General features: G+C 44.1%; 2 protein-coding genes across 8 annotated transcripts; one reads left to right on the top strand and one right to left on the bottom strand.

The window, feature by feature from the left end:
* The first annotated feature begins 117 nt into the window (after positions 1–117).
* MTRFR (mitochondrial translation release factor in rescue) lies at positions 118–5,128 on the top strand. Of its 3 annotated transcripts, none has more exons than XM_054843996.1 (5): positions 145–271; positions 1,593–1,950; positions 2,589–2,899; positions 3,550–3,792; positions 4,797–5,128. In XM_054843996.1, the coding sequence occupies exons 3-4, from the start codon at positions 2,624–2,626 to the stop codon at positions 3,760–3,762; spliced, it is 489 nt and encodes a 162-aa protein (XP_054699971.1). In that variant the 5' UTR covers positions 145–271; positions 1,593–1,950; positions 2,589–2,623; the 3' UTR covers positions 3,763–3,792; positions 4,797–5,128. The 3 variants fall into 3 exon arrangements, with proteins under 3 accessions (XP_054699972.1, XP_054699971.1, XP_054699973.1); XM_054843998.1 differs by lacking the exon at positions 1,593–1,950 and adding an exon at positions 2,355–2,435 and having other exon boundaries at positions 254–271; XM_054843997.1 differs by lacking the exon at positions 1,593–1,950 and having other exon boundaries at positions 118–271.
* CDK2AP1 (cyclin dependent kinase 2 associated protein 1) lies at positions 5,081–20,557 on the bottom strand. Of its 5 annotated transcripts, none has more exons than XM_054844001.1 (4): positions 20,145–20,557; positions 10,273–10,379; positions 9,300–9,426; positions 5,081–5,920 (listed from the first exon to the last, which is right to left on the bottom strand). In XM_054844001.1, the coding sequence occupies exons 1-4, from the start codon at positions 20,350–20,352 to the stop codon at positions 5,853–5,855; spliced, it is 510 nt and encodes a 169-aa protein (XP_054699976.1). In that variant the 5' UTR covers positions 20,353–20,557; the 3' UTR covers positions 5,081–5,852. The 5 variants fall into 5 exon arrangements, with proteins under 5 accessions (XP_054699976.1, XP_054699974.1, XP_054699975.1 ...); XM_054843999.1 differs by lacking the exon at positions 20,145–20,557 and adding an exon at positions 18,795–19,019; XM_054844000.1 differs by lacking the exon at positions 20,145–20,557 and adding an exon at positions 18,840–19,006.
* Between the last annotated feature and the right edge of the window lie 184 nt (positions 20,558–20,741).

Here is a 20,741-nt window from a genome sequence, read left to right as displayed (position 1 = left end):
GCAGCTACGCGCCGCACACTTTCCCAGATCCTGATTAGTGAATGGAATGTGTGCGTAAACCCGCCCCTTGCGCAGCGATTGGCTTCCCAAGTGCCAATTAACCTGGGGGAACGCCCTCCTCCATGCGGTGCGCATGCGCAGAGGCGACCGTGGGGAAGCGAAGGCGTGAGGGACCGCATAGGGTGGCGTACGCGTGCGCAGCCGAGCGCGCCTGCGCAGTGGGGGCGGAGGAGGGGGCGGTGACGGTAGCGCTCGCCCCGAGTCGCCTGAGGTAAGAGGTGGTGGCGGCGGGGCCGGGGGGTGTCCCTGGCTGCCTCCCGGGCCCACAGGGAAATGCCCTCGGCTCCTCCCGAGCCGCTCTGGCCGGCAGCCGGGCTGTGGCGATGCCCGATTCGTGACTTCAGTCCGGCAGGGAGGCAGCAGGCCTGGGAGGGCCGGGGTCGTGGGGCAGTGACCGCAGAGCCCCAGGTCTCGGGCGGCCGCTGCCCTTCCCTCGTTACCGGCGTGTGGCAGCGTGTCTCTCCGGGCGCTCAGCGGCTGTCAGGCTGCGCTGGAGCCTCTACTGAAATCTGGCTGCTCGCTTTGCTTCCTGGACGTATGGGACAAGTGCAGTTGTTTGTGCAAGGTTTTCTGCAAAACTGTTGCTTTAACACACGGTTTTATCAACTATCCAGAGGGCGTGATGCTGCTACATCGTCATCGCCGACGTGTCCAACTGCCCTGTGTCCTTTCCAGTGAAGCTGAGAACTGCTGCTCGCTTCTGTAACTGTTTAAAAAAATGGGAGATTAGTGTTCTTATTGACACAGCTCTTCTGTAGTCCGTGCTTAAAAATCTCATAAGCAAAGTTGTTGGGGTTTTTTTTTTACAATTAACGATTAAGATCTTTTTTGCATTGTAAGGGATGTGTTTCTTGGAGATTTCCTGTGCTAAGTGAAATCTTGAGAAAACTCTCTATCTTCTAAGTTTAGTCTTATTTTATAGCTATAGTGCCGAGTAGTAGAAACAGGCTTCCAGTGAATGTGATTTTTTACCTTGACTTACCTATCAGGCAGCTCGGAGGTGTCGGTCCTGGTTTCAAAACCGGCGACTTTAAAGGGGCAGTGCCCACATTAAACCTGCTGTTGAGTAAAGGCTCACTTCAGACCTAGGTACTAGTTCTGCTGGGGTTTTTTTCTGCACATTTTTTTTTGCAGGAAAAAAAAAAGTTACTACCTTCTAGTGCCACCAAGCGGACATCTTTACTTGCCAATAAAATCTTTCTTAAAGTTACTTTTATTTCAACAGTTATATTCAACTTTTATGGATGTTTATTGCTAACTGCTGCTTCTTCACAAGCTGAAGTATTTTCTTCTGAATCAAATAAAATATTTGAAGCATAATAGCATGTATTGCTTTAATTGCTTACTTAATGCCCTGTTGAAGAGTGCCATTTTGACAGTAGAACCTGACGTTCCTCATTCTCCATGACAATAACACATACTTCCATGCATACTTTTCTGCCTTTGTTAATAACTTTAGCTGAGAAGAATCAGCATCTGAAGTAGTACTTGAAAATGCAGTGCTCTACTTACTCAATTCTTTTTCCTCCAAGCCGTAGGATGGACTAGATAGAAAGTTATGAGAGTACGACAGGATGGGCAAGTTTGTTAACAGCATCACCATAGAAGATCACTTCTCATTTGGAGTTTTTCACATTCACTGTATTAAACCACTCACCTATGCACGCTAAAGCCTGACCTCAAAATTTGGAAACTGCTGTAATGGAGCAAGGTCAAAAGACAAGTCTAGATCATGTGATCTGTTTAAATAAGGATTACTATGTTTCCTGTACTAACTACTAGCATAAAAAAGGAATCTCAGAACTCGGATTCACCAGTCTGTAACTGTAAACACACCTGCCAATGTTCTGTGTACCGTTTTGACTGAGCAGTCACACATCGTTCTTACAGGTAAAAATCCGCCTTTCCATTCTGACTTGTTTAAACTACTCGAGCTCTGTTCTGCCAGAACTGACTTCTGATATCCACATCCTTGGGACAGAAATGTTCTACGTGCAGTCTTGTTCTTTTTTAATTTAAAGAAACCAGCAGGTTTCTTTCAGTAGCTTGGAGCACTGTTTAAGGCAACCTCAGAGGCAGATTCCTGCACCCTCACCTGTCCCCCCTTGATGTAGCTCAAACATGTGTTGACACATGAATTGCAGATACTGTTGCTAGCAAGACACAACCTGGGCACGAGTGGAGCATCTGCAAAGGCTTCCCAGTCAGACTGTGAGATAGAAATAGCCTCCCTTTCCTCTCCTTTAGTATTTTCCAAGTGGTGGTAGAGTACTAATTTATTTACTGTTTTCCAGATCCCTTTCAACAACAAAATAATAATCTTGACTATTTTAAGAAACCTAATTGCAATGAGAACCAAAATTCCATTCACAATGGTAAATATTTCAAGGCAAATGCCTACAAAACCAGTTCAAGTATCCTTGAAAATAAACCTGAATATCAAAATATCACTTAAGACATGCTGCTAAACTAGATCATCTTAAAACAAGGATTCTCATAGTAAACTTCATTCCTCACTTCTGTTTCAGGTTTCATTCCAGAGAAACTCTGTCCTCGTTTCTGTATGAACGTTCCAAGCTTATTTCATTTTACATTCTTACTGAGAGAAGTACGAACACCGTCATGGAAACCATGGATTTTAAGGAAGCAGCAATTTTCTCTGCCCAGAGTGCCCTTACTTCAGGCAGCAGGAAAAAAGAACTCTTTCAATCTCCTTGGACTAACTGAGACAGAATTAAAAGAACAGTTTGTAAGAGGCGACGGCCCAGGAGGTCAAGCCACAAATAAGACAAACAACTGTGTTGTCTTGAAGCATATTCCATCTGGGATTGTAGTAAAGGTAATTATATTTTATTTCATTGTCACAAATTGGATCATTCTTCCAAGTCTCCTTTCATAGTAAAGCATAATCACAGTGCCAATGTCACAGAGGAAAGTTTATATGTATTGTAAAGAATCTCGACAAGAAACAGTTTTGGTTCTCAGTATACTGATAAAAAACTAGGGGTCATAGCTGATCTTCCTGGCTTTGACATACAGTACTATTTTGTAGTTTTCAATCAAATTTATCTTCATTGTAGCTGCCTTTCAGTGGCAGCTGTCACATTCCTATCCCTCTTGTGAGTTAGTCAGAATGTCTTCCTGAACAAGTTGATCATTCTCACTCTGCAGATTCTTTTTAAGCATTACTTTCACCTACTTCTTGTGATTAATATTTTGAAATTAATCTTTGCCTTTTTATCACAAGGATTAAAGATTAACGCAAAAGCCAGTCTGACAGGTTACAGTAGCAAATAATTATTAGGCAGCCTCTTCAAAATATGTCACCTGGATACAAAAGTTCCAGCAGTTCTTGGTAGGAGGATGCTCTTGGCTTGGGGGAGAGGGGAGTTTCTTTACTGTAATGGCAGGAATATGTAGACTGAAAGGGAAAGCAGAAGAATGAACAGGTTAAAGTTCCAGTAAAAATGTCTCATTGTATTTCTTCAGTGTCACCAAACAAGATCAGCGGAGCAGAACCGAAAGCTAGCCAGAGAAATCCTGCAGGAAAAAGTTGACCTTTTCTACAAAGGTGAAGATAGTGATGTTTTTAAAGAGAAGAAAGCATCAGAGAAGAAGAAGCAAGAGAAAAAAAGAAGAGCAAAGGAAAACCTAGAAAGGAAAAAGCATTTTAAAGAGATGCAACAGTTGGATAAGAAATAAACGTGTGAAATACTGACTTGCCCTAGCAGGGTAAGGGAAATGTTTGCCATTATACCTAAAGAAGGTTTTCAAACTAACAGATGATGTAGGGCTTCATAAGCACAACTGAAATACTAAGTAGTGACCTGCTATTACTGTAAAACTGAAGTGATAAAAGCAGGCATGTATTCCTATTCCTGTCTGCCATCATCTCATTAATCACATTTAGCAATCAGTTTTTCTGCCAAGTTCAGATGATGTTAAACCAATCCTTGTTAAAAAGGAACTATAAACTTTTCACCATTGTTAATGGAGACGAAATAAATTCAACAGATTTCCTCCTGCCGAGATGATACCGTATAATGCTTCGTAGGAGTTCCAATACTTCAGGAGAACAGCCTGAAAAGGTTGTAACTTTCCATCCTTACTTGGGCAATGCCACTACTGACATAAAACCTTTATAAACAGTGACCAGGTTTAGATACCGGATCTGCTAGCTGTCCTACTCAACTCTGAATGAAGTTTAAACAGCAGCTTTCCAAATCTTACCTGGAGTGGTGATGAGCACTGAGGGGGAGGCATTCCTGCAAGTGAGCATTAGTCAGTCATGTTCTTCCAGTTCAGAGGTAAAATTGGGTCATTACAAATAAAGAACAACACGTGTTGGAAGCTGCCTCCCAAGGCCACAGAATCCAGTTCATCCAAGCTGTGAAGTAATTAACTTTGCCTCTTAGTACTGTATTTTCTTCCAGATATCTGTAGCTCCATATGTATTAGATATCCCAGATATCCCATCTTCCTTAGGATTTAGATTTGATTGTACAATAGCGAGTTACAGTCACGTATTTATTATGTTTATACTAAGCTGCAGTTAAGCTTGGACATTTTGGTATCTGCACTCATTTTGACAGTTTCCCAGTTTATGCAAATACATGCAGCTGCTTTTCCTTTGTCACTGCTACTTTGGAGCCACAAGTGAACTACACCTTCCTATTTTGATCCCATTAAGAACTCTTAATTGCTTAACCAGAATGTTTCTTTAATTTTTTGGACAGCACCCTCACCAGCTGCCACCAAGTTTTCACCTCCAAGAGCCAAAGCCATAGTATGTACTTTGAAAGCAGCAGAGACTACTAGCAACTATACCACATTCTTAGGGAGATCGACTGCATCTGGACTGTGCCACAGATGGAAACTCTCCAGGGATCTGCAGGCCTGTTCCCTTGTCTGTTCCTGAACTTGAGCCTCCTGTATGAAGGTTAAAACTTTATCTGTTAAGAGTTCTTGTTCATGGAGTACGGATCTGATTAAAGTGACTGTACATAGTTTTAATACAAACTGTTAATGAAAATAAGCTTTATTACATCAAGTAATAAATACATACAAAGATGCAAATAACAGTTTTAGTAATTTATCCAGAATTTTCTTTTTTTTTTTTTTTGGCAAACTTTAAACTGAAATCTCCAGCCTTAATGTAGAAATTAGCTTCCCAGGACCTTGTTATTATTTAATAGGTTTCCCTATTTTCCATATAACTCATGCACTTTAAATGGACTTCAAAGCACTAACAGTCATGCAAATGTTTATGCAAAATGAACAAAAAAAGGAAAAATAAGAGAAGGGGAAGGTTATTTCTAAGCAGGGTCTATGCTGTATGACAAATTGTGACTTAGCAGACTACTAGGTACAGCATGCTATTCTGCATTTATTAAAAAAAAAAATCCTTAGAGCTTATGTCAAACTTTGAAAGATTGACAGTTTGGGGTTAAGTGAATATAGTCAAAAAGAAAAAAAACAGAATGAGACTGTGGCTGGATAAGAAGAGAACTGAAACAGAGCCTGGGAGAGAAAGAGCATTCCTCTGCATGCAGTTCAGTTTTCATGTTTTAGAAACATTTTAGGGAGTTTTAACGTCTTTACAAAATGCAAACCCTCAGTAAGTTGAAAAATCTTTGTTTTCTCATTCTTAACTATACATTTTTTAAGGGCAAACCAAGAAAGTTAAAACATTCAAAATAAAGGAATTTTTCTGAATGTTTCAAGAGTCAAAAGGAATAAGTGTTACTTTTTCTTCATTAAGAGATGGAAAATCTTGCAACTGAATTAGTGGGCTAGGATCTTGCATTTCGTTCCGTCTCAGCCAAGCATTCCCGAACTAATCCTCTAGCATGAATAATGCCTGCAAAAGAATTGGACATATTTTAAATCATCTCATTCAGGTCACACTCGCAATGACAGTCCAGAGAAAGGTTTGCATATTTCTGTCCTGAGTTGCCAAGGCTACCACAGCATGCCTCAGAAAAGGGAGAGATCCCTCGCTTTCCAAACATCAGCTGCTGCTAAACAAGTTTTTTTTCCCCAACTGGCATTATAAATTGAAAAGAGACTAAACCAGGAATCAGAGCACGGTAAGATGTGTAGGTCTGCAGTGACAGGTATATCTTAGTGTGCAGTGCAGGCCTATTTAAAATAAAAGACTTAACTAGAAAGAAAAAAAAAATAACCTACCTGTGAGTTATTTTGCTACAGCGAAGAAAAATACAGTTATATGGGGAGTCTTTTTAGCAAGCTCTAGAAGTCTTAATACCTTGGGATAGTTCTCCTCTGAGAGGATGCATCAAAATCCAAGCCTTCATAATACTGCATAAATGCAAGTTGTGTCTCTTGTAAGACCAAGAAGAAATTTTTTATGGTGTGTGCAAAAAGTTACCTCCTAACACTGGCTCAGCTCCCAGTGTAAATCATCACCACTTTACATGCTGCCGTATCTACTCTCATCTGATAGACATAATGTGGAATTTTCCACTACGAGTCCTGTTGCCTTGAGTTCCAGCAATCTGGACCTTGATTCTTAATCCTGGAACTGAATCTAGATTCATGTTCACAGAGCTGCTGAAAGAACAGAGCTTGAGATAGATTTTAAAATGAGACAGACAGATTTTTCTACAATAAACGATGTTAAATTTTACTGACAGGACAAGATATAAGACTATTTCTCTGCTCAATCATGCTCCTTAACAAGGTGGAGAGAGGACAATAAGGGAATAGATGAGGTTTAATCTCTATTTAGAGATAATGGATTCTGTTTCTAGAAGGCTGCTAGCCCAGATCACAGCAACAGCGTTTACATCCAAGGAGTACCGACTTGGGACTTGATGGGTGCAAGGCTTTGCAGAGGGTTAAACTGACACAAACAAGTAAAGCTGCATCCCGCAACTGCGGGATGCAGAAACGCAGCTGTGGGATGCAGTGCATTAGACCTGGATCTGGTGGCAGGACGCCCAGTTTATGCAGCAGAACTACCCTGAATTATGTTAGAACACTGGGAATTTGGCCAATTTTAGAGGTCAGTAGCCTCTGTGCTTAGGAGCGGGTGGAGCTGGGGACAGGGACTTTATTCAGGAATAACCTCCACATGGCCATGGAGGCTGCAGTCACGTGGCTACCCTCAATCACTTTTGCTCTCACAACTGCACATGCTCCTTCAGCCATTAGGCTCCCAAAATGGAAAGAGAGGTATGTTTGTGACCAAAAGATGGCAGCAAAAAGTATGTATTTGGGATTCTTTGCAACACTGGCAAGTCACAGTGGCAGCACTTAAACCTACGTTAGCCAACAAACTAAATACTCACTGCAAGAAGCAGCAAAACAACTTTTTCTCACCGAACTGAACCATTCATTTCAGAGAACGTCTGCATCTCTCCCGGTCCCTCTCAAGTTGTCCCCATTAGCCTATTGCCATTCATGATCTATTAATACTGACTCAGGCAATGCAATAAAGAGAGACTCCAGCAACATTGATTTTAGCTGGGCCAGGTTCCACTTACCACTCATCAGCAGACTTTATTGCATCCTTTCCCAGAACTGCTACTAGTCATTTTATTGCATGTCATGGCAGATATATTACTCTCCCATAATGGTTGAGCCTTAAATAAAGCTTTGTAGTCTTGGGTAAACGTAAGGGGGATTTGCAAGGTGGTGAAGTTAGTCTGTTACAATAACATTCCCATTCAGGGTTGAATGCAGGAGCCAAACTCAGCACAAGGACCAAGGAAAGGGAGGAAAAGGTAACTACATGTGCTGATTTTGGCTGGGAGAGAGTTAATTTTCTTCATAGTAGCCGGTACAGGGCTGTGTTTTGGATTTGTGCTGAAAACAGTGTTGATTACACAGGGATGCTTTCGTTACTGCTGAGCAGTGCTTACACGGAGCCAAGGCCTTTTCTGGTCCTCACACCACCCCACCAGTGAGTAGCTGGGGGTGCACAAGGAGTTGGAGGGGACACAGCCAGGACAGCTGACCCCAACTGATCTAAGGGATATTCCATACCATATAACATCATGCTCAGCAGATAAAGCTGGAGGAAGGAGGAAGGGGAAGACGTTCAGATTGATGGTGTTTGTGTTCCCAAGTAACTGTTACGTGTGATGGAGCCCTGCTTTCCTGGGGATGGCTGAACACCTGCCTGCCCATGGGAAGTGGGGAATGAATTCCTTCGTTTGCTTTGTTTGTGTGCACGGCTTTTGCTTTCCCTATTAACCTGTCTTTATCTCAACCCACAAGTTCTCTCACTTTTACTCTTCTGATTCTCTCCCCCATCCCACTGGGGCGGGGAGTGAGCGAGCAGCTGCGTGGTGCTGAGCTGCTGGCTGGGGTTAAACCACAACACTACATTATCCTGGCAAAGGACAGAACTGCCAGCACAACTGTTGTCGATGGCCTTTCAGGGTCATTTCAGGAGCTGGAGCAGTGGAATGTCCCACTGCTCCTTCAGAAATATCCCTTGCACGTCCCCTGCAGAGGACAATGTCAAGCTGATGTCAGCAGTGGGGCATGTGGGGGTTTCTTTTACACTGCAAGGAAAGGGCATTTATTACCCCTTTTAGCTGACAACGCAAAGCTAAAGAGACCTCATCAGCCAGGCCTAAAAGCTTCTACCTCCCTTACTAGTGGACTCTTAATGACATCCACTTGACAACAGGTAATGGCACCTAAGCAGCCCAACGCTCTGGGTATGTTTGACATCTCAGTCCGAATAGCCTTCACTGACAACCTTTTTTTTTTTTTTTTTTTTTTGCAGCTCTTCTCTCCACCAGCCTTAGTGCAAATTACCACAATGTAGTATTTCTTTTGGCAAAATGCACTGCAGTAAAGACTCTTGGGTCAAGTAGATGGGTGATGTATATGAGAAGAAGTAAACAATGCTTGGTTGTTTATTTTGGAGAGTGGGGAGAAAAGGGAATTGAAAAGTAAATCATCAGGAACCTAGAAGAATATGTCCATTAGATACTTCAAGGGTTCTAAAATAAGGTTTGAATTATTAACTGAAACTCCCCTTGTGCACATGAAACACTTTTGGTCACTGGTTTATCTATCAAATACAGCATGAACAGAGTATCCCAAGCTTTCAGTTGCTTGTTAATACACCTAGTTTAACGATGAGCTCAAGACAGCTGTCTCCTTTCAAAGGAAACAGTTGTCATGAAGCTGTATACAAGTAGTCAGCGCACAAAGTGTATGGGACACCATTTTTTTTTTTAAATAAATTTAAACGTTACCTCTTTTTAGCCTCTCCATCGCACTTTTACTCCCAGCGTATGTGGGTCTAATCTCTTTTCCTAATTCTTCTATGATAGCTAGAAGTTCTGCATATTTGCTTTGTGGTACTTGACTGCTGCTGGTACCCTGCAGTTGAAAGTAGATTAATTGCAGTTAAATACTGCTAAAAACAAAACAACTACAACAAACAGCAACTGGAAATTCATGGAGGACCAGAAATAGCCCTGGGAGCCACTTTTTAAAAAAATAAAATTTCAGGTTTATTATATAAACATGATTTTCTTTTTGTGGTTGCTGCTATGGTTGAACACAATGCTACGTGCCCTTCAAACATCAGGATCAACAGGGAGGATGCAGCTGCGAGACTGGGACCTTAGATGAAACAGAAGTTAAAACGGCCCTGCAAGAACAGCAAATGGAGAACTGCTTATTTAACTCAGTTTCACCTTTTTCAATGTTTAGGTGTATATTTTGCAGAGAAATTAGCTAGGCAGGGAGAGTGAGAAGTAGATAAACCAGAACTGCCTATATCATAAGGGAAACCCTATTAAGTCAAATACATTTCACAGAAAGTTTATCACCAGATTCCTGAGGCAGCCCATAGGACACACACTTCATGAGACTAAATTTTAGGGTATAAATTTGCCGAAGAGAAACAGTATAGAAATATTCATTTTTTACAAATCATTTTAATACGTTAGAGCCCTTACTATCAGAACATAACTCAAGACACATTTCACTGTGACTCAGAAGGGATGGGACTAACAGTTAATTAGTAACCAATCTCACTCAGTAGTCTGCTTAGCCTAATTTGATCCCAAGACATGTGTGATGAATCAGTCTGCCATTTGGGTTTGATTTCAAATCTTGGTGGGAGGGAGAAGCACCTCAGATTACGGGCTACAATCCATGCTACTATGCAAACGTAGGGTCAGTGATCTGATTAAAGAAAAATAACAAGCAGAGCTGTACCTGCATCCCTTGTGTATAGCCTAGAGATGGGGGTCCGTAGTCATTTATAAGCTGTCGATATTGCGCAGATGTTGCCATACTTGTGGAGGGAGAGTGAACACTCCCAGCTGTAGAGAGAAAAGAAAAAGAAAATCTGTTATTATCTAAAGATTAATCAGGCCGTTACATTGGGGCATATTTTAGATCACTGTTTTCTAAAGCTGTGACTGCTCACCTTTGTCTAAACCCACTAATGCCATTTCAGAGTCACACTATTTGCTAGGAAGAGAATGGTTAAATTAATGCTTCTCCAACATTTGCTGTACATTTGAAAATAGCACAGCCTGCAACATTATCAGTGCAAATTGTTTGCCTAAAAGTGAAACAGAGTGTAGCATGACAGGTTGTTCTGCCCAGACAAACTGTAAATATTAAGGAGCCCTATTTTTGAATATATACATTCCACATAGATGAGTCTAATGTACTGAGCTATTTTTACTTTTTCAGTGCAAGTTATCTGAAAGTAATTTTGCAACTCAAAGTGTCATCACATGATCAATGCAAGTAACCCTCAGTACTATTTTCAGCCAATGCCAAAACTATTCAGAGGGAACAGTCAGTTGAGGTAGATCTGCTGCTCACTGTATGACATGGGAGGCAAAGAGTGCTACCATTATTCCTCTTTGTGTGATATCAAACATTTTTAGCCAGTCATATTGTGCTATATAAGTAAACCAAAGGAAAAATAACATCACTTTGGGTGATGGTTACTTTTTTCTAAAGTTATGAAAGATTATATTCAGATCTGCAGGGTTTTGAGTCAGTTAAGAGTTACAAAAACAGACTCTAATGTGATCATTGCCAAACTGCTCCAGAAATAAGCAATCAAAACATTTCTTCTTCCTCGCCCCCCAACAGTAAGAATTTGGGTCTGAGAAACAACCTTTAGATTTTGCTTAGGGGGCTTAATTATGCTGCCCATTTCACAACAGTGTTAGAGGATGTGCTGGTTATGGACTGTACACTTAGGACTAAGGGAGCATTACACCATTCAACTTGTTCACTCTTGCAGCTGAAGTGGCCCTGCATCCACTGATGCTGTTGTCTTTGCCTGTGGGCACAGACACAGACTGCCTGCTGTCTGAAAAAATCTTCCCCCTTACAAACTCCTTAGCTGAAAATTCCCAACTGTCTTTCATATGAGGAACAGATCTCATTTACCAACCTTCATTTAAATCTAAATTAAACTGATGCTAAAAGTCACTGGGGCTCAGAACTATGTAAATCTCTAGCTTTGTTTTAAAGTTGCTAGTGATTTCATTCATATTTTCCCCTCACTGCAAGAAGAGCAAGCCAGTAGTTTCACTGCAAAAAGGCACTGCTGAACATAGTGGAACAGACTCTTGTCCTCAGCTGGGAAGTCTCTTTCCACTTCAGAATTAATCACAGGATATCACTGTGGTGGTGTCCTCATTACAAGAGAGCGTATTCTTAATTTGAACTAGTTAACCAGACGTGAAATCCTCAAAAAAAGGCAAATTGCCTGGTCACTAGGTCACCTTAAAAAAAGCAAGGTTTCTCTTTGTCTTTAACTAAGCTGCTAAATTTTATGGCATTACAATCTGCATTTCCATTGCTAAGGTTTCACATGAAGCTAATTGTCACGTTTTGCTAAAGCATAGTAAAACACAAAAAAAAATGACCACCACACCCATTGAGTACAGTACTGTGAAGGGACACCACAGTTGTCAGCTATTCTCTCAATTAGTTCCTCACATTATCAGCTCAAAATACATACACAAGTGTAAAATTTCTGCATGTACAACTCAGACAATATTTCAAGTCCAGATGACTGAATTTCAACAGCTATCAAACATGACACAACAGCAAACCACATCTTTCCTCCAAGGACTTCAAAATGCTTCAAAAACATTAATGAGCCCCTTGTGCTGCAAGGTAAGAAGGTTTAATTACCTCAATTAAGCAGAGAAAGACTCAAGCGATTTTTCCTCATGTACAATAAAACAAAAGATCCATCCTGCAAAGACTTGTTCCTGAACTGTTAGTGCAAGCAGTCACATACAAGACCTGGGAGCTCCAAACTGGTTCAGAATTAAGGCAAGGACTCCAATGACCAGGCTCAGGAATCCTGCTCTACCCACTGAGCAAACCTTAACTGCAGCCCATGCCAAAAAAAAAAAAAAAAAAGGCAATTTATTGCCATCATGTCAGTTAATGATAATACAGTGCAGATAATTTAGTCATTGGTTCAGATTATGTTGATTTAAGCAATGACACGTGCTTGGTCTGTAAGAAATAACACAGCAGGGTATGTCTAGATAAGAAAGAAACCCTACTAGAAATGTGATGTGCCAAGACAAAGCAGTGAATCTAGGGGCTGACCAAGAAAGTTTCACAGATGTGAAAGTCAGCAACATACAGCGTTGCGGTGGACAGTAGTTGGTCTCAGCATGGAAGCTTGAATCCAGCAGTGACTCAGTCAACACTGAATGACAAAAACAAGCAAGAACTTTCAGTAGGCAACTCTGAGTAAGAACCTGCTGCTGAAGTTGGAGCATCACTCCCAATTTGAATTAGCAGTCAGATGAGTAGAGTGGCGTGCTTCGGCAGCCAGGGGTGCTGTATTGTCTACTGTACCCACGACATATGCAGAGCTGTGCTGCAGACACTAGAGGCCATTGCTGAGTACGGCATGCCCTGCCAAATGACAGATCGTGGTAACCATGGTGAGTTTACCCGTTTCTTTGCAGTCTGCATCAAAAATGTAATAAGACATAATGCCATGCGCCGACCACTTTATCAGCAGCAGCAGGCCCGGAGAACAAAGAAAAGGATTTGACTTGGCTGTGGTACCAGCCTCCATATACTCATGTCAGAAGTTGTGCCAGTCAAACTCAGCTGGAAGGGGGGGGAATTAAAAATCCTTGATTTCACCTCAATTTAAGATGATGCAATCATGAAAATGAAATTAGTTGTGGGGGTATTAGTATCTCACAGGGTAATGGACCTTGAGCTTTTTGACCTATCACTTTGTCTGTTAATCTCAAGGAGAAGCCCTGGGTCTTGGATGACTATTACTCAATTAACCCAAAATACATCTGCATGTCTCAACATCCTCTATATCTCAGAAAAATAAATAAATAAATAAATAAAATCACCAGCTATTGCTATTATAGCCAACAAGAAAAATTAGGCCAGGAAGTCTCACAGTCAATACCCAGTCAAAAATCAGTGTGATGATTAGGTATTCACTAGAGAGAAAAAAAGAAGGGGGGAACTAAATTGAGGCTTGCTCTCTCACGTTAAAATGACAATGGAGACAAGACAGTGAAGAATTGACAGAATCGAAAAGGGAGCGTGCTTAGTACTGAATTTAAGTGACACCCTGTATCACATCCCAAATTGTCTTAGTGCTTGCTGCTGTTTAAAACCTAAATTAATATACACACTTTCCTCCCTCCACTTACCTAATTAAATGTACACAAAACCTTTTATATACCCATTTATTCTTGTGCCAACAATGTCTTTTATTTCTGTATTCAAACAGAAGACTGCCAGAAGCATTTTTCCCCACAAAAATATAGTGATTTTCTTGTTAATCAATATTAATCTTTATTAATTGGGGGGTGGGGGTGTCTAACAATACAGCAAACAGAAATGAGATTTTTGTGTCAAAATCTCTTCCTTCCAGCAGTCTCTCTGAGCCCAAATTAACACTCTGGAAGACAAAGGATCTAGGATCAATCTTTGTTCACCTAAACTCCAAATGACCAGGAATCTTCCCATTAATTTCTGATAGGTTTGTAAGGATCCCTTCAGTTCCTTTGCTACTGTCTCCAAGCCTGAGCAGTGATATCAATTTGCTGGTCTAAGTTTTAATTCTATTGCTGCTGGAAAGGCAGCTTACTGTGCACCCTGCAAGGAAGCAGCGGGAGCAGGAACGCTGGGGTATTCTCACCTGATCCATTCCCAGCAGATGCCATGGCATCTACACAGCTCAACTGCCACCCTGGTTTACTCTCACCAACAGCAAAGTAAAATCAGGAATAGTTAAGTCAACTCATTGAGTTACTCATGTAGAACTGATTTAGACAAGTCAAGAGCCAACCCTGTTGTATATATGTTTCTTTACTGCCCTGTACATTGTAAGGTCCTATAAAACTGCATAGGTAAACTCCTGCCATTTTACAAACTCTTTGTACACATGAACATGACAGCATATAAGACAACATACCTGTAGCCTGGACTTTATCCAAGGTACATGGTATAGTCTGTGGAACCTCACTGCTTCTACCTCTATTTCAGTCTCTTCAAGCTGAGGTTGCTTGAACATAAAGGCTGTTGCCATGTACATGGCTAGTGACCATCACCTCTTTATATAGAGCCCAGTGCTGAAGGTTACTGCCTCTGCCACACAACTGGAGGACATTCCTCATCTGCTTCACATGACGGCAGTTTGATTCCCGACGGTATGCAGTACAAGACAACCAGGCTGGAAAACTTTAACTGAGGGGATATAAATTCTGTCCTAAACTAGACAACTTTGCAAGAAAACACGAGAGATGTTCATGTAAGCTGCTCTTCCAACATACATCACAAGGCATCTTCAAGCAGGAGGGGAGAGGTAACATCTTCAACCAGCCATTTCTGCAGTGAGTATCTGAACACAGCCTGCATGACAATTGTAGTGTTTTGGCTGACTACAAGAATATTCGAGTCCTTAGCCCTCTATGCACTTTGGTTTAAGTTCAAGAAGAACTCCTTGCCATCCATGGGACACCACATACACGTATACACAAGTAGATCTACTGCACAGTCAAGCCACACACTGAACTCTATAGGAGCTGCCAACCCAGAACAAAAACGGGCAGCCCCCCATTTCCCCCAACCTTCCTGTAATTTTTTTTAAAAATTAAAATAATGGACTCTGTTCTCATTTGCACAAAACATTCCTTATAGCACTGGCTGTGAAAGTTGTATTTTCACCCACTATTTCCCCCTTAAACAGACTTTGTGGCAGAAACAGACCTTTCTTTGAATAAAACTATTTCCTTTTAAAAAAAAACAGTGCACACACACATAAATATGTTCTTAAGAACTGGGACATTCTTTATCTTAACAGCCAGAGGCCTTGCTCTTTTGATCTGTCACACTCTGGGCCTTTCCTCTAGTCCTCTCGTTGTATTTAATCTTTCCATGTGGATAACGGTCATGTTTTATGTCTCCTCTTCCTACCCCCCTGCCTTTTTTTTTTTTTTTAAATCAGAAAAACAAAAGACAGTCACTTGGACTCCCCACCATTCTTCTTTTCTAGCTTAAGACACAGGATATTTCTACACTAGCAAGTTATTTGACACAACAGGAAAGGATCAAAAGATGAAAGCATTTGGTACATGTATACCACATGTAGTTGGGGTGAGCGGGTATGACTTAAGACTAGATTTTAGTCTGGTCCCCCAGACTGTGTGTCTGTATCATGGGTATGGTTCAAAGCTGTCCCATCTTTGGTTTGGACCCTTGTGTTCCCATTAAAGGCACGGAGCATCAGTGTTACACAACTGGAGCAGAGCTTCTGGTTTACTTTTATCCAAAAGGAATCAAGTTAGCATGAACCAAAACCACTCTGCAACTCAACATGTATGGGAGGGGACAATGAGGAGATCTGCAGACTATGGAAACCATACCATTGCTCTGAAGCTAAAGACTCAGGTAGACAAAGCAAAAATTGCCAGTTTTTGAAATGTCCAAACAAGTCCAATTGAAAATTGCTAATTCTGAAACATGTTTAGCGTGCTTCTTTACAGATTATTTTTAACTTCACATGGACTTCAAGAGATCAGGGAACCAACAAATTTCAGTTTGAATCAGAGAGGGGAGTATATTTCCTAGAGATTAACCCCTCTGCTAAGGCACGAACACTTTGCTCTGCCTACAAACAGCATTCTTTCCAGTACTCCCACTCCAAAAACAACCTCTCAATATGGACAACAATATCAAACATAAGCTGTCTCTGTAAAGAGTGACAAGCAAGCCATTTGCTCATGCAAGTCTGCACTGCAGTCTTAATAATATAAGGAATGGCCTAATGTGCTTGGTATCATTTCTCACGACCAAATGAAATTGGTCTCTCTTCCAGTTGCAAGCTACAGCCCCAGTTAGGGAAGTTATTTTTGCTTCACCTCTCAGTGAGAATCTGCACTCTTCACCAAGAAAGTTCTGGTTGCTGTGAGGTGTGGCAGGTGCCACTGACAGCCCTGTTGGTCCTTTTAAGCTTTATTACAGGAACAAGGTTTTGTCTTGAAACCTGACATTTCTGCAAGAATTAGAATAAAACCAAAGTAAAATCCCAAGCTGTTTCTGCTGGCTTCTGTATCTTAAAAACTACTTTTCTCTGACCTGTGCACACTCTGAACAAAATAGGAATGCTGGTAAATATCCACAGAGCCAGAAAACACATGGAAAGAAGGGGGAAGACAAACTACAGACCAGTTCACAGCTGGTGTAAATCTCTCTGATTCCACTGAAGTCAATGGGGATGCTCTACTTCACCTCAGCTCAGCAGCTGGCCCTCTTGTAGAGAAACAGTTAAACAATATAAAACACAACACAGAGGAGGAGGAAACTACTTCACAGGATTCAGTATGGTAAGCAAGAGAATACAAACAAATCCAAACATGGCTGTTAGAAAGAGTAACAGGGGTTCCCCTGGGACACTGCAGGGTCAGGTGAGGCTGGCAAGGTAGAGCTACAGCACCGCAGCCCCCTAACAGAGCACCTTTTTACGGCCCAGGCAGAGGTGCTTGTGCAAGAGATTGAATAGGGTCCCCCAAGCACAGACAGTTTGGAAGTGACAGTCTGGGGTGCGACATGCAGGGCCCAATTCCCAGAGCACAGGCGCTCCAGAAAGGTGGTCGATAATTCAGGTAACACTGCAAGCCTGGTTGCAGATACCCTGGGCCAAGTGTCACCACTGACCTGGGCAATGGGGAAGAGGAATAAGCACCAAATTCTGCTGTAACAACACAGTTTTCTTCCCTCAGCCTGGTGTAAGGCAGAGGAGTCAGCACCTGGATGCTTCCAGTATCCTGAGTCACTTGTGGAGCAGCTACATTTTCCTCACCCACAGTCATCCCCAGATCTGCTGACAACCCAGGGAGGCTTCCTCCCCATATTTCCTTCCCCCCAAAAACAGCTCCTCTCCCTCAGGACTTCAGGCAGAGCATAGTCACCCATCAACCACAACTGCTTCATCTCGCTGATACCCTGCGTGCAGTTTAAACATGATTTTGCAGAGTGGCCAGCTCTCAGCCTAAACTTGAAAGGAGTTAGCTCTGCAGCAAGGATGCAGCTCCAGGAGCTGAGTCGACACTGCCTTTCCAAACATTCCTGCACCAGAAGCCCTGCACTGCAGGGAAGCAGCATTACCTCCCAGAGGAAAATCCCTGTGACATCCACAGCTGCCCAGAACCCTCGCTGGCCGAGACCAAAATATTCAGCATTCATACAGAGAGGCTTCTGCAGGGCTGATTTCAGGCCAAAAGGGACAGATTTCCTGTTTTCCTCTCCTCTGCAGGACGGGGCGGGGGGGGGGGGGAAGGGGTCCTTCACCCCAGGTTTGGAGGCAAACCTAAGATTTCTACTCCTGGCTGAGGGGCATTTAATTTAAGCACAATAAAGAAGCAATCTCAGAATTAAGCTCCAGAAAGGAGGGGGCCATTTGCAGTCATATCACTCTGAATGCGATATGTGCAACTGCAAGGACTGCTTTGTCTAACTCCCTTGGCCTTAGGCCACGGTGCTGGCAATACCACTAGCTAGAGGAAGAGCTGGTGCGTGAGGATAATGGCAGAAGACAGGGAGGGAAGAGAGAGCCCATTTTGGATTCAGAGGACGTTCTTTCATTGAAAAGATTCTGGGGGTGTTGAGGATGATCCGAACTCAGAAGAGAGGACAACTTACACAAGAATAGTTCCAGCATGACAGCAAACTGCTGCTAACTTGCCATTACAAGAAAAAAAAAAGGGGGGGGGGGAGAGATAAAACTGCATGAAAGAATCTAAAACCCTGATCGCTGCCGGAACGTTAGAAAGCACAGAGACACGGCAGCAAAGAGGACTGGAGCAGAAACTTCACCGCTCAGCTCGCATGGTGAGCGGCGTGTCTGACCCAGGATTTTGCAGTCCCCACTCGCAGAGCAGCCAGACTCGGATCCCCCTGTAGCATGACCTAATCCCCACCCCTCACCCACCATCGCAAAATACCACCTTTGTTTTCCCTGCAATTTTACGGCTGTTCCGGAGAGCAAGGCACAGGTTCTCGTGGGAGCCGACAGCAGAACGGTTTCCCTTGCTGGGCTTTGTTTTGTTTCTTTTTTTTTTTCCTCCGGTGACACTTCTGCTTTTTGTCAAAAATCCTTAGCACATCCCCTGCTTCCTGACCCCTTTGCAGAGCAGCAGCCGGGCCCACGGTGCTCCCCACACACAACCCAGGCACACCGAGCCTTTACACGCTCGCAGCCCCACCGAGCTCAGCTCCACGCAGGATCAAAGTGTCTGAGACACAGGGACCTTCGTTCATCCACCAGCTGGTGACGATTCCTTGCAGTAAAATAAGATTGCCGCTCTCCTGGTTGCTAGAATAGAGGTGCATCTTGTTGATCCCTTTCGTTCATCAATCTCCCAAGATTACAACCACAAACGGCGCTGTAAAAATCACCGAGGCAGATTTCCCTCCCTCCTAAACCCAAGTGCAAAACTTTCCCTTCTCAAAAAAAAAAAAAAAAAAAAAAAAAAAAAAAAGCGCCTGATTTCTGGCTGCAGATGGTCTGATGCCAGCCCTGCAGGCTGGGGCTGCGGGGAAGGGAGACGGGAGTATTATTTTTTTAAGTCAGAACCAACTTCTCCATTTTGGTTCTGTTTAATACTAGCCAACGCGCACAGATTAGCGAGATCCCCTCCAAATATCCCACAGCGAAGCAATTGCTGCTGCGGCTTTGTTCAGGCTGCACCGATTTACACACAGTCCCCGCGAAGAGACCCACTTTTATAGCAAACACCTCAGCACAAGAAAAAACACTCGCCTGCTGCTACCTTCAGGAATTAGGGAGGAAAAAAAAAGGGGGGGGAATGTAGGGGGAAAAAAAAAGTTAATGCTATGAAGGAAACTTTTTACAGAGGAAAGTTGGAAAGACTCCTGTACAGATCCAAGGAAGAGGAATAATTTTTTAAAAAGGCTTTTCTAAGAAATTAAGAGCAACTGCTGCCTCCCCTTCCAAAAAATCTCCAGGGAGCAGAGAGGGCTCATCCGCCCGGGCTGCTCCGCGGAGCCGGGAGACTCTGAGGGGGGAGCGGGAACCGAAGGACCCCCCCCGAGGCACTGGTGCCCCCCCCCGCCGGCGGAGGGTGCGGGGCCGGGGTCCCGGGGGGCCCCTCCGCCTGAGGAGAGCGGCTCGGCGGCAGCACGCGTGAGGCGAGGCGCGGCGCAAGCGGCACTTGCGGCGTCCCGCCAGCAGCGGTCCTCGCTGAGGCGCCGGCGGAATATTCCTGATCCAGATCAATCAGCCGCCCCGGGGAGCCGAGCATGGAGGAAACCCGGCGGCCGGAGCCCCGGAGCGGTGGCGGCGGCGAGCGGAGCGGGGCCGGCCCGGCGGGCGCGGCGCCTCCGCGGAGGGGCGGCGCGGTGTGAGCTAGCGGCGCCGACCGGCGGGCGGGCGCTGGTAATGGCGGCGCGCAGCCGGCGCGGAGCCGCTGCCCCGCCATACCGGACTGGGCAAAAACTCGAGTCCGGGGCTTCCCCCCAGGTGCCGGTGCGGCACCGCGGCGCCCCGCCGCACGCCTCCCAAACTTGCCACCCAGTTGCCGCCGCGGACTTACCCGGGTTGAGGGGAGTCCCGGGGATGTGGGCGTTCAAGTTGGGCTTGTAAGACATTCCCAGAGACATGGCCAGCGGGAGGAGGAGAAGCGTCCTGAAATTCAGTGAAGCGTCTCCGTGTCTCCCAGACACTTTGGGTTGTTTACAGCAGTAGCAGCACCGGCAAATATGGCCGTCAGTTATATTGACACCCACAATGCAATATATCATCCATACATCATGAGGAGACGCGGATCCAAAAACTTTGGGGGAGACGAGGCAGCCACCCGCCGCGCCGGCCCGGCGCCCCGCGCACCTCGGCGCGGAGGGGGCGCGGAGGGGGCGCGGCGGTGGGGGGGTGCCGCGGCCATCCCCTCACAGACAATGGAGCTCCCCTCAGGGACGCCGCCGTGAGAGGAGCCGGGCGGGGAGGGGAGGGCGGGCGGCGGGGAGCCCGGCGACGACGAGAGGAAGGGGGGGTGTTTTAATTAACTTCGGAAAGTTTTGGCACAACTTCTCATTTAAATCGGCTCTGCCTGCGCCGGGTGGCGGGGGGGCTGTAGCCAACAACCTCTGTCAGAGGAGAAAGGCTGAGGCGTCCCTCAGGGTGGCCCGACTGT

The sequence above is a fragment of the Grus americana genome, chromosome 16 (genome assembly GCF_028858705.1).
Source record: "Grus americana isolate bGruAme1 chromosome 16, bGruAme1.mat, whole genome shotgun sequence".
Lineage (NCBI taxonomy): Eukaryota > Metazoa > Chordata > Aves > Gruiformes > Gruidae > Grus > Grus americana.
Note: the sequence above shows the minus strand (reverse complement) of the source record. Positions and strands in the feature narration are given on the sequence as shown.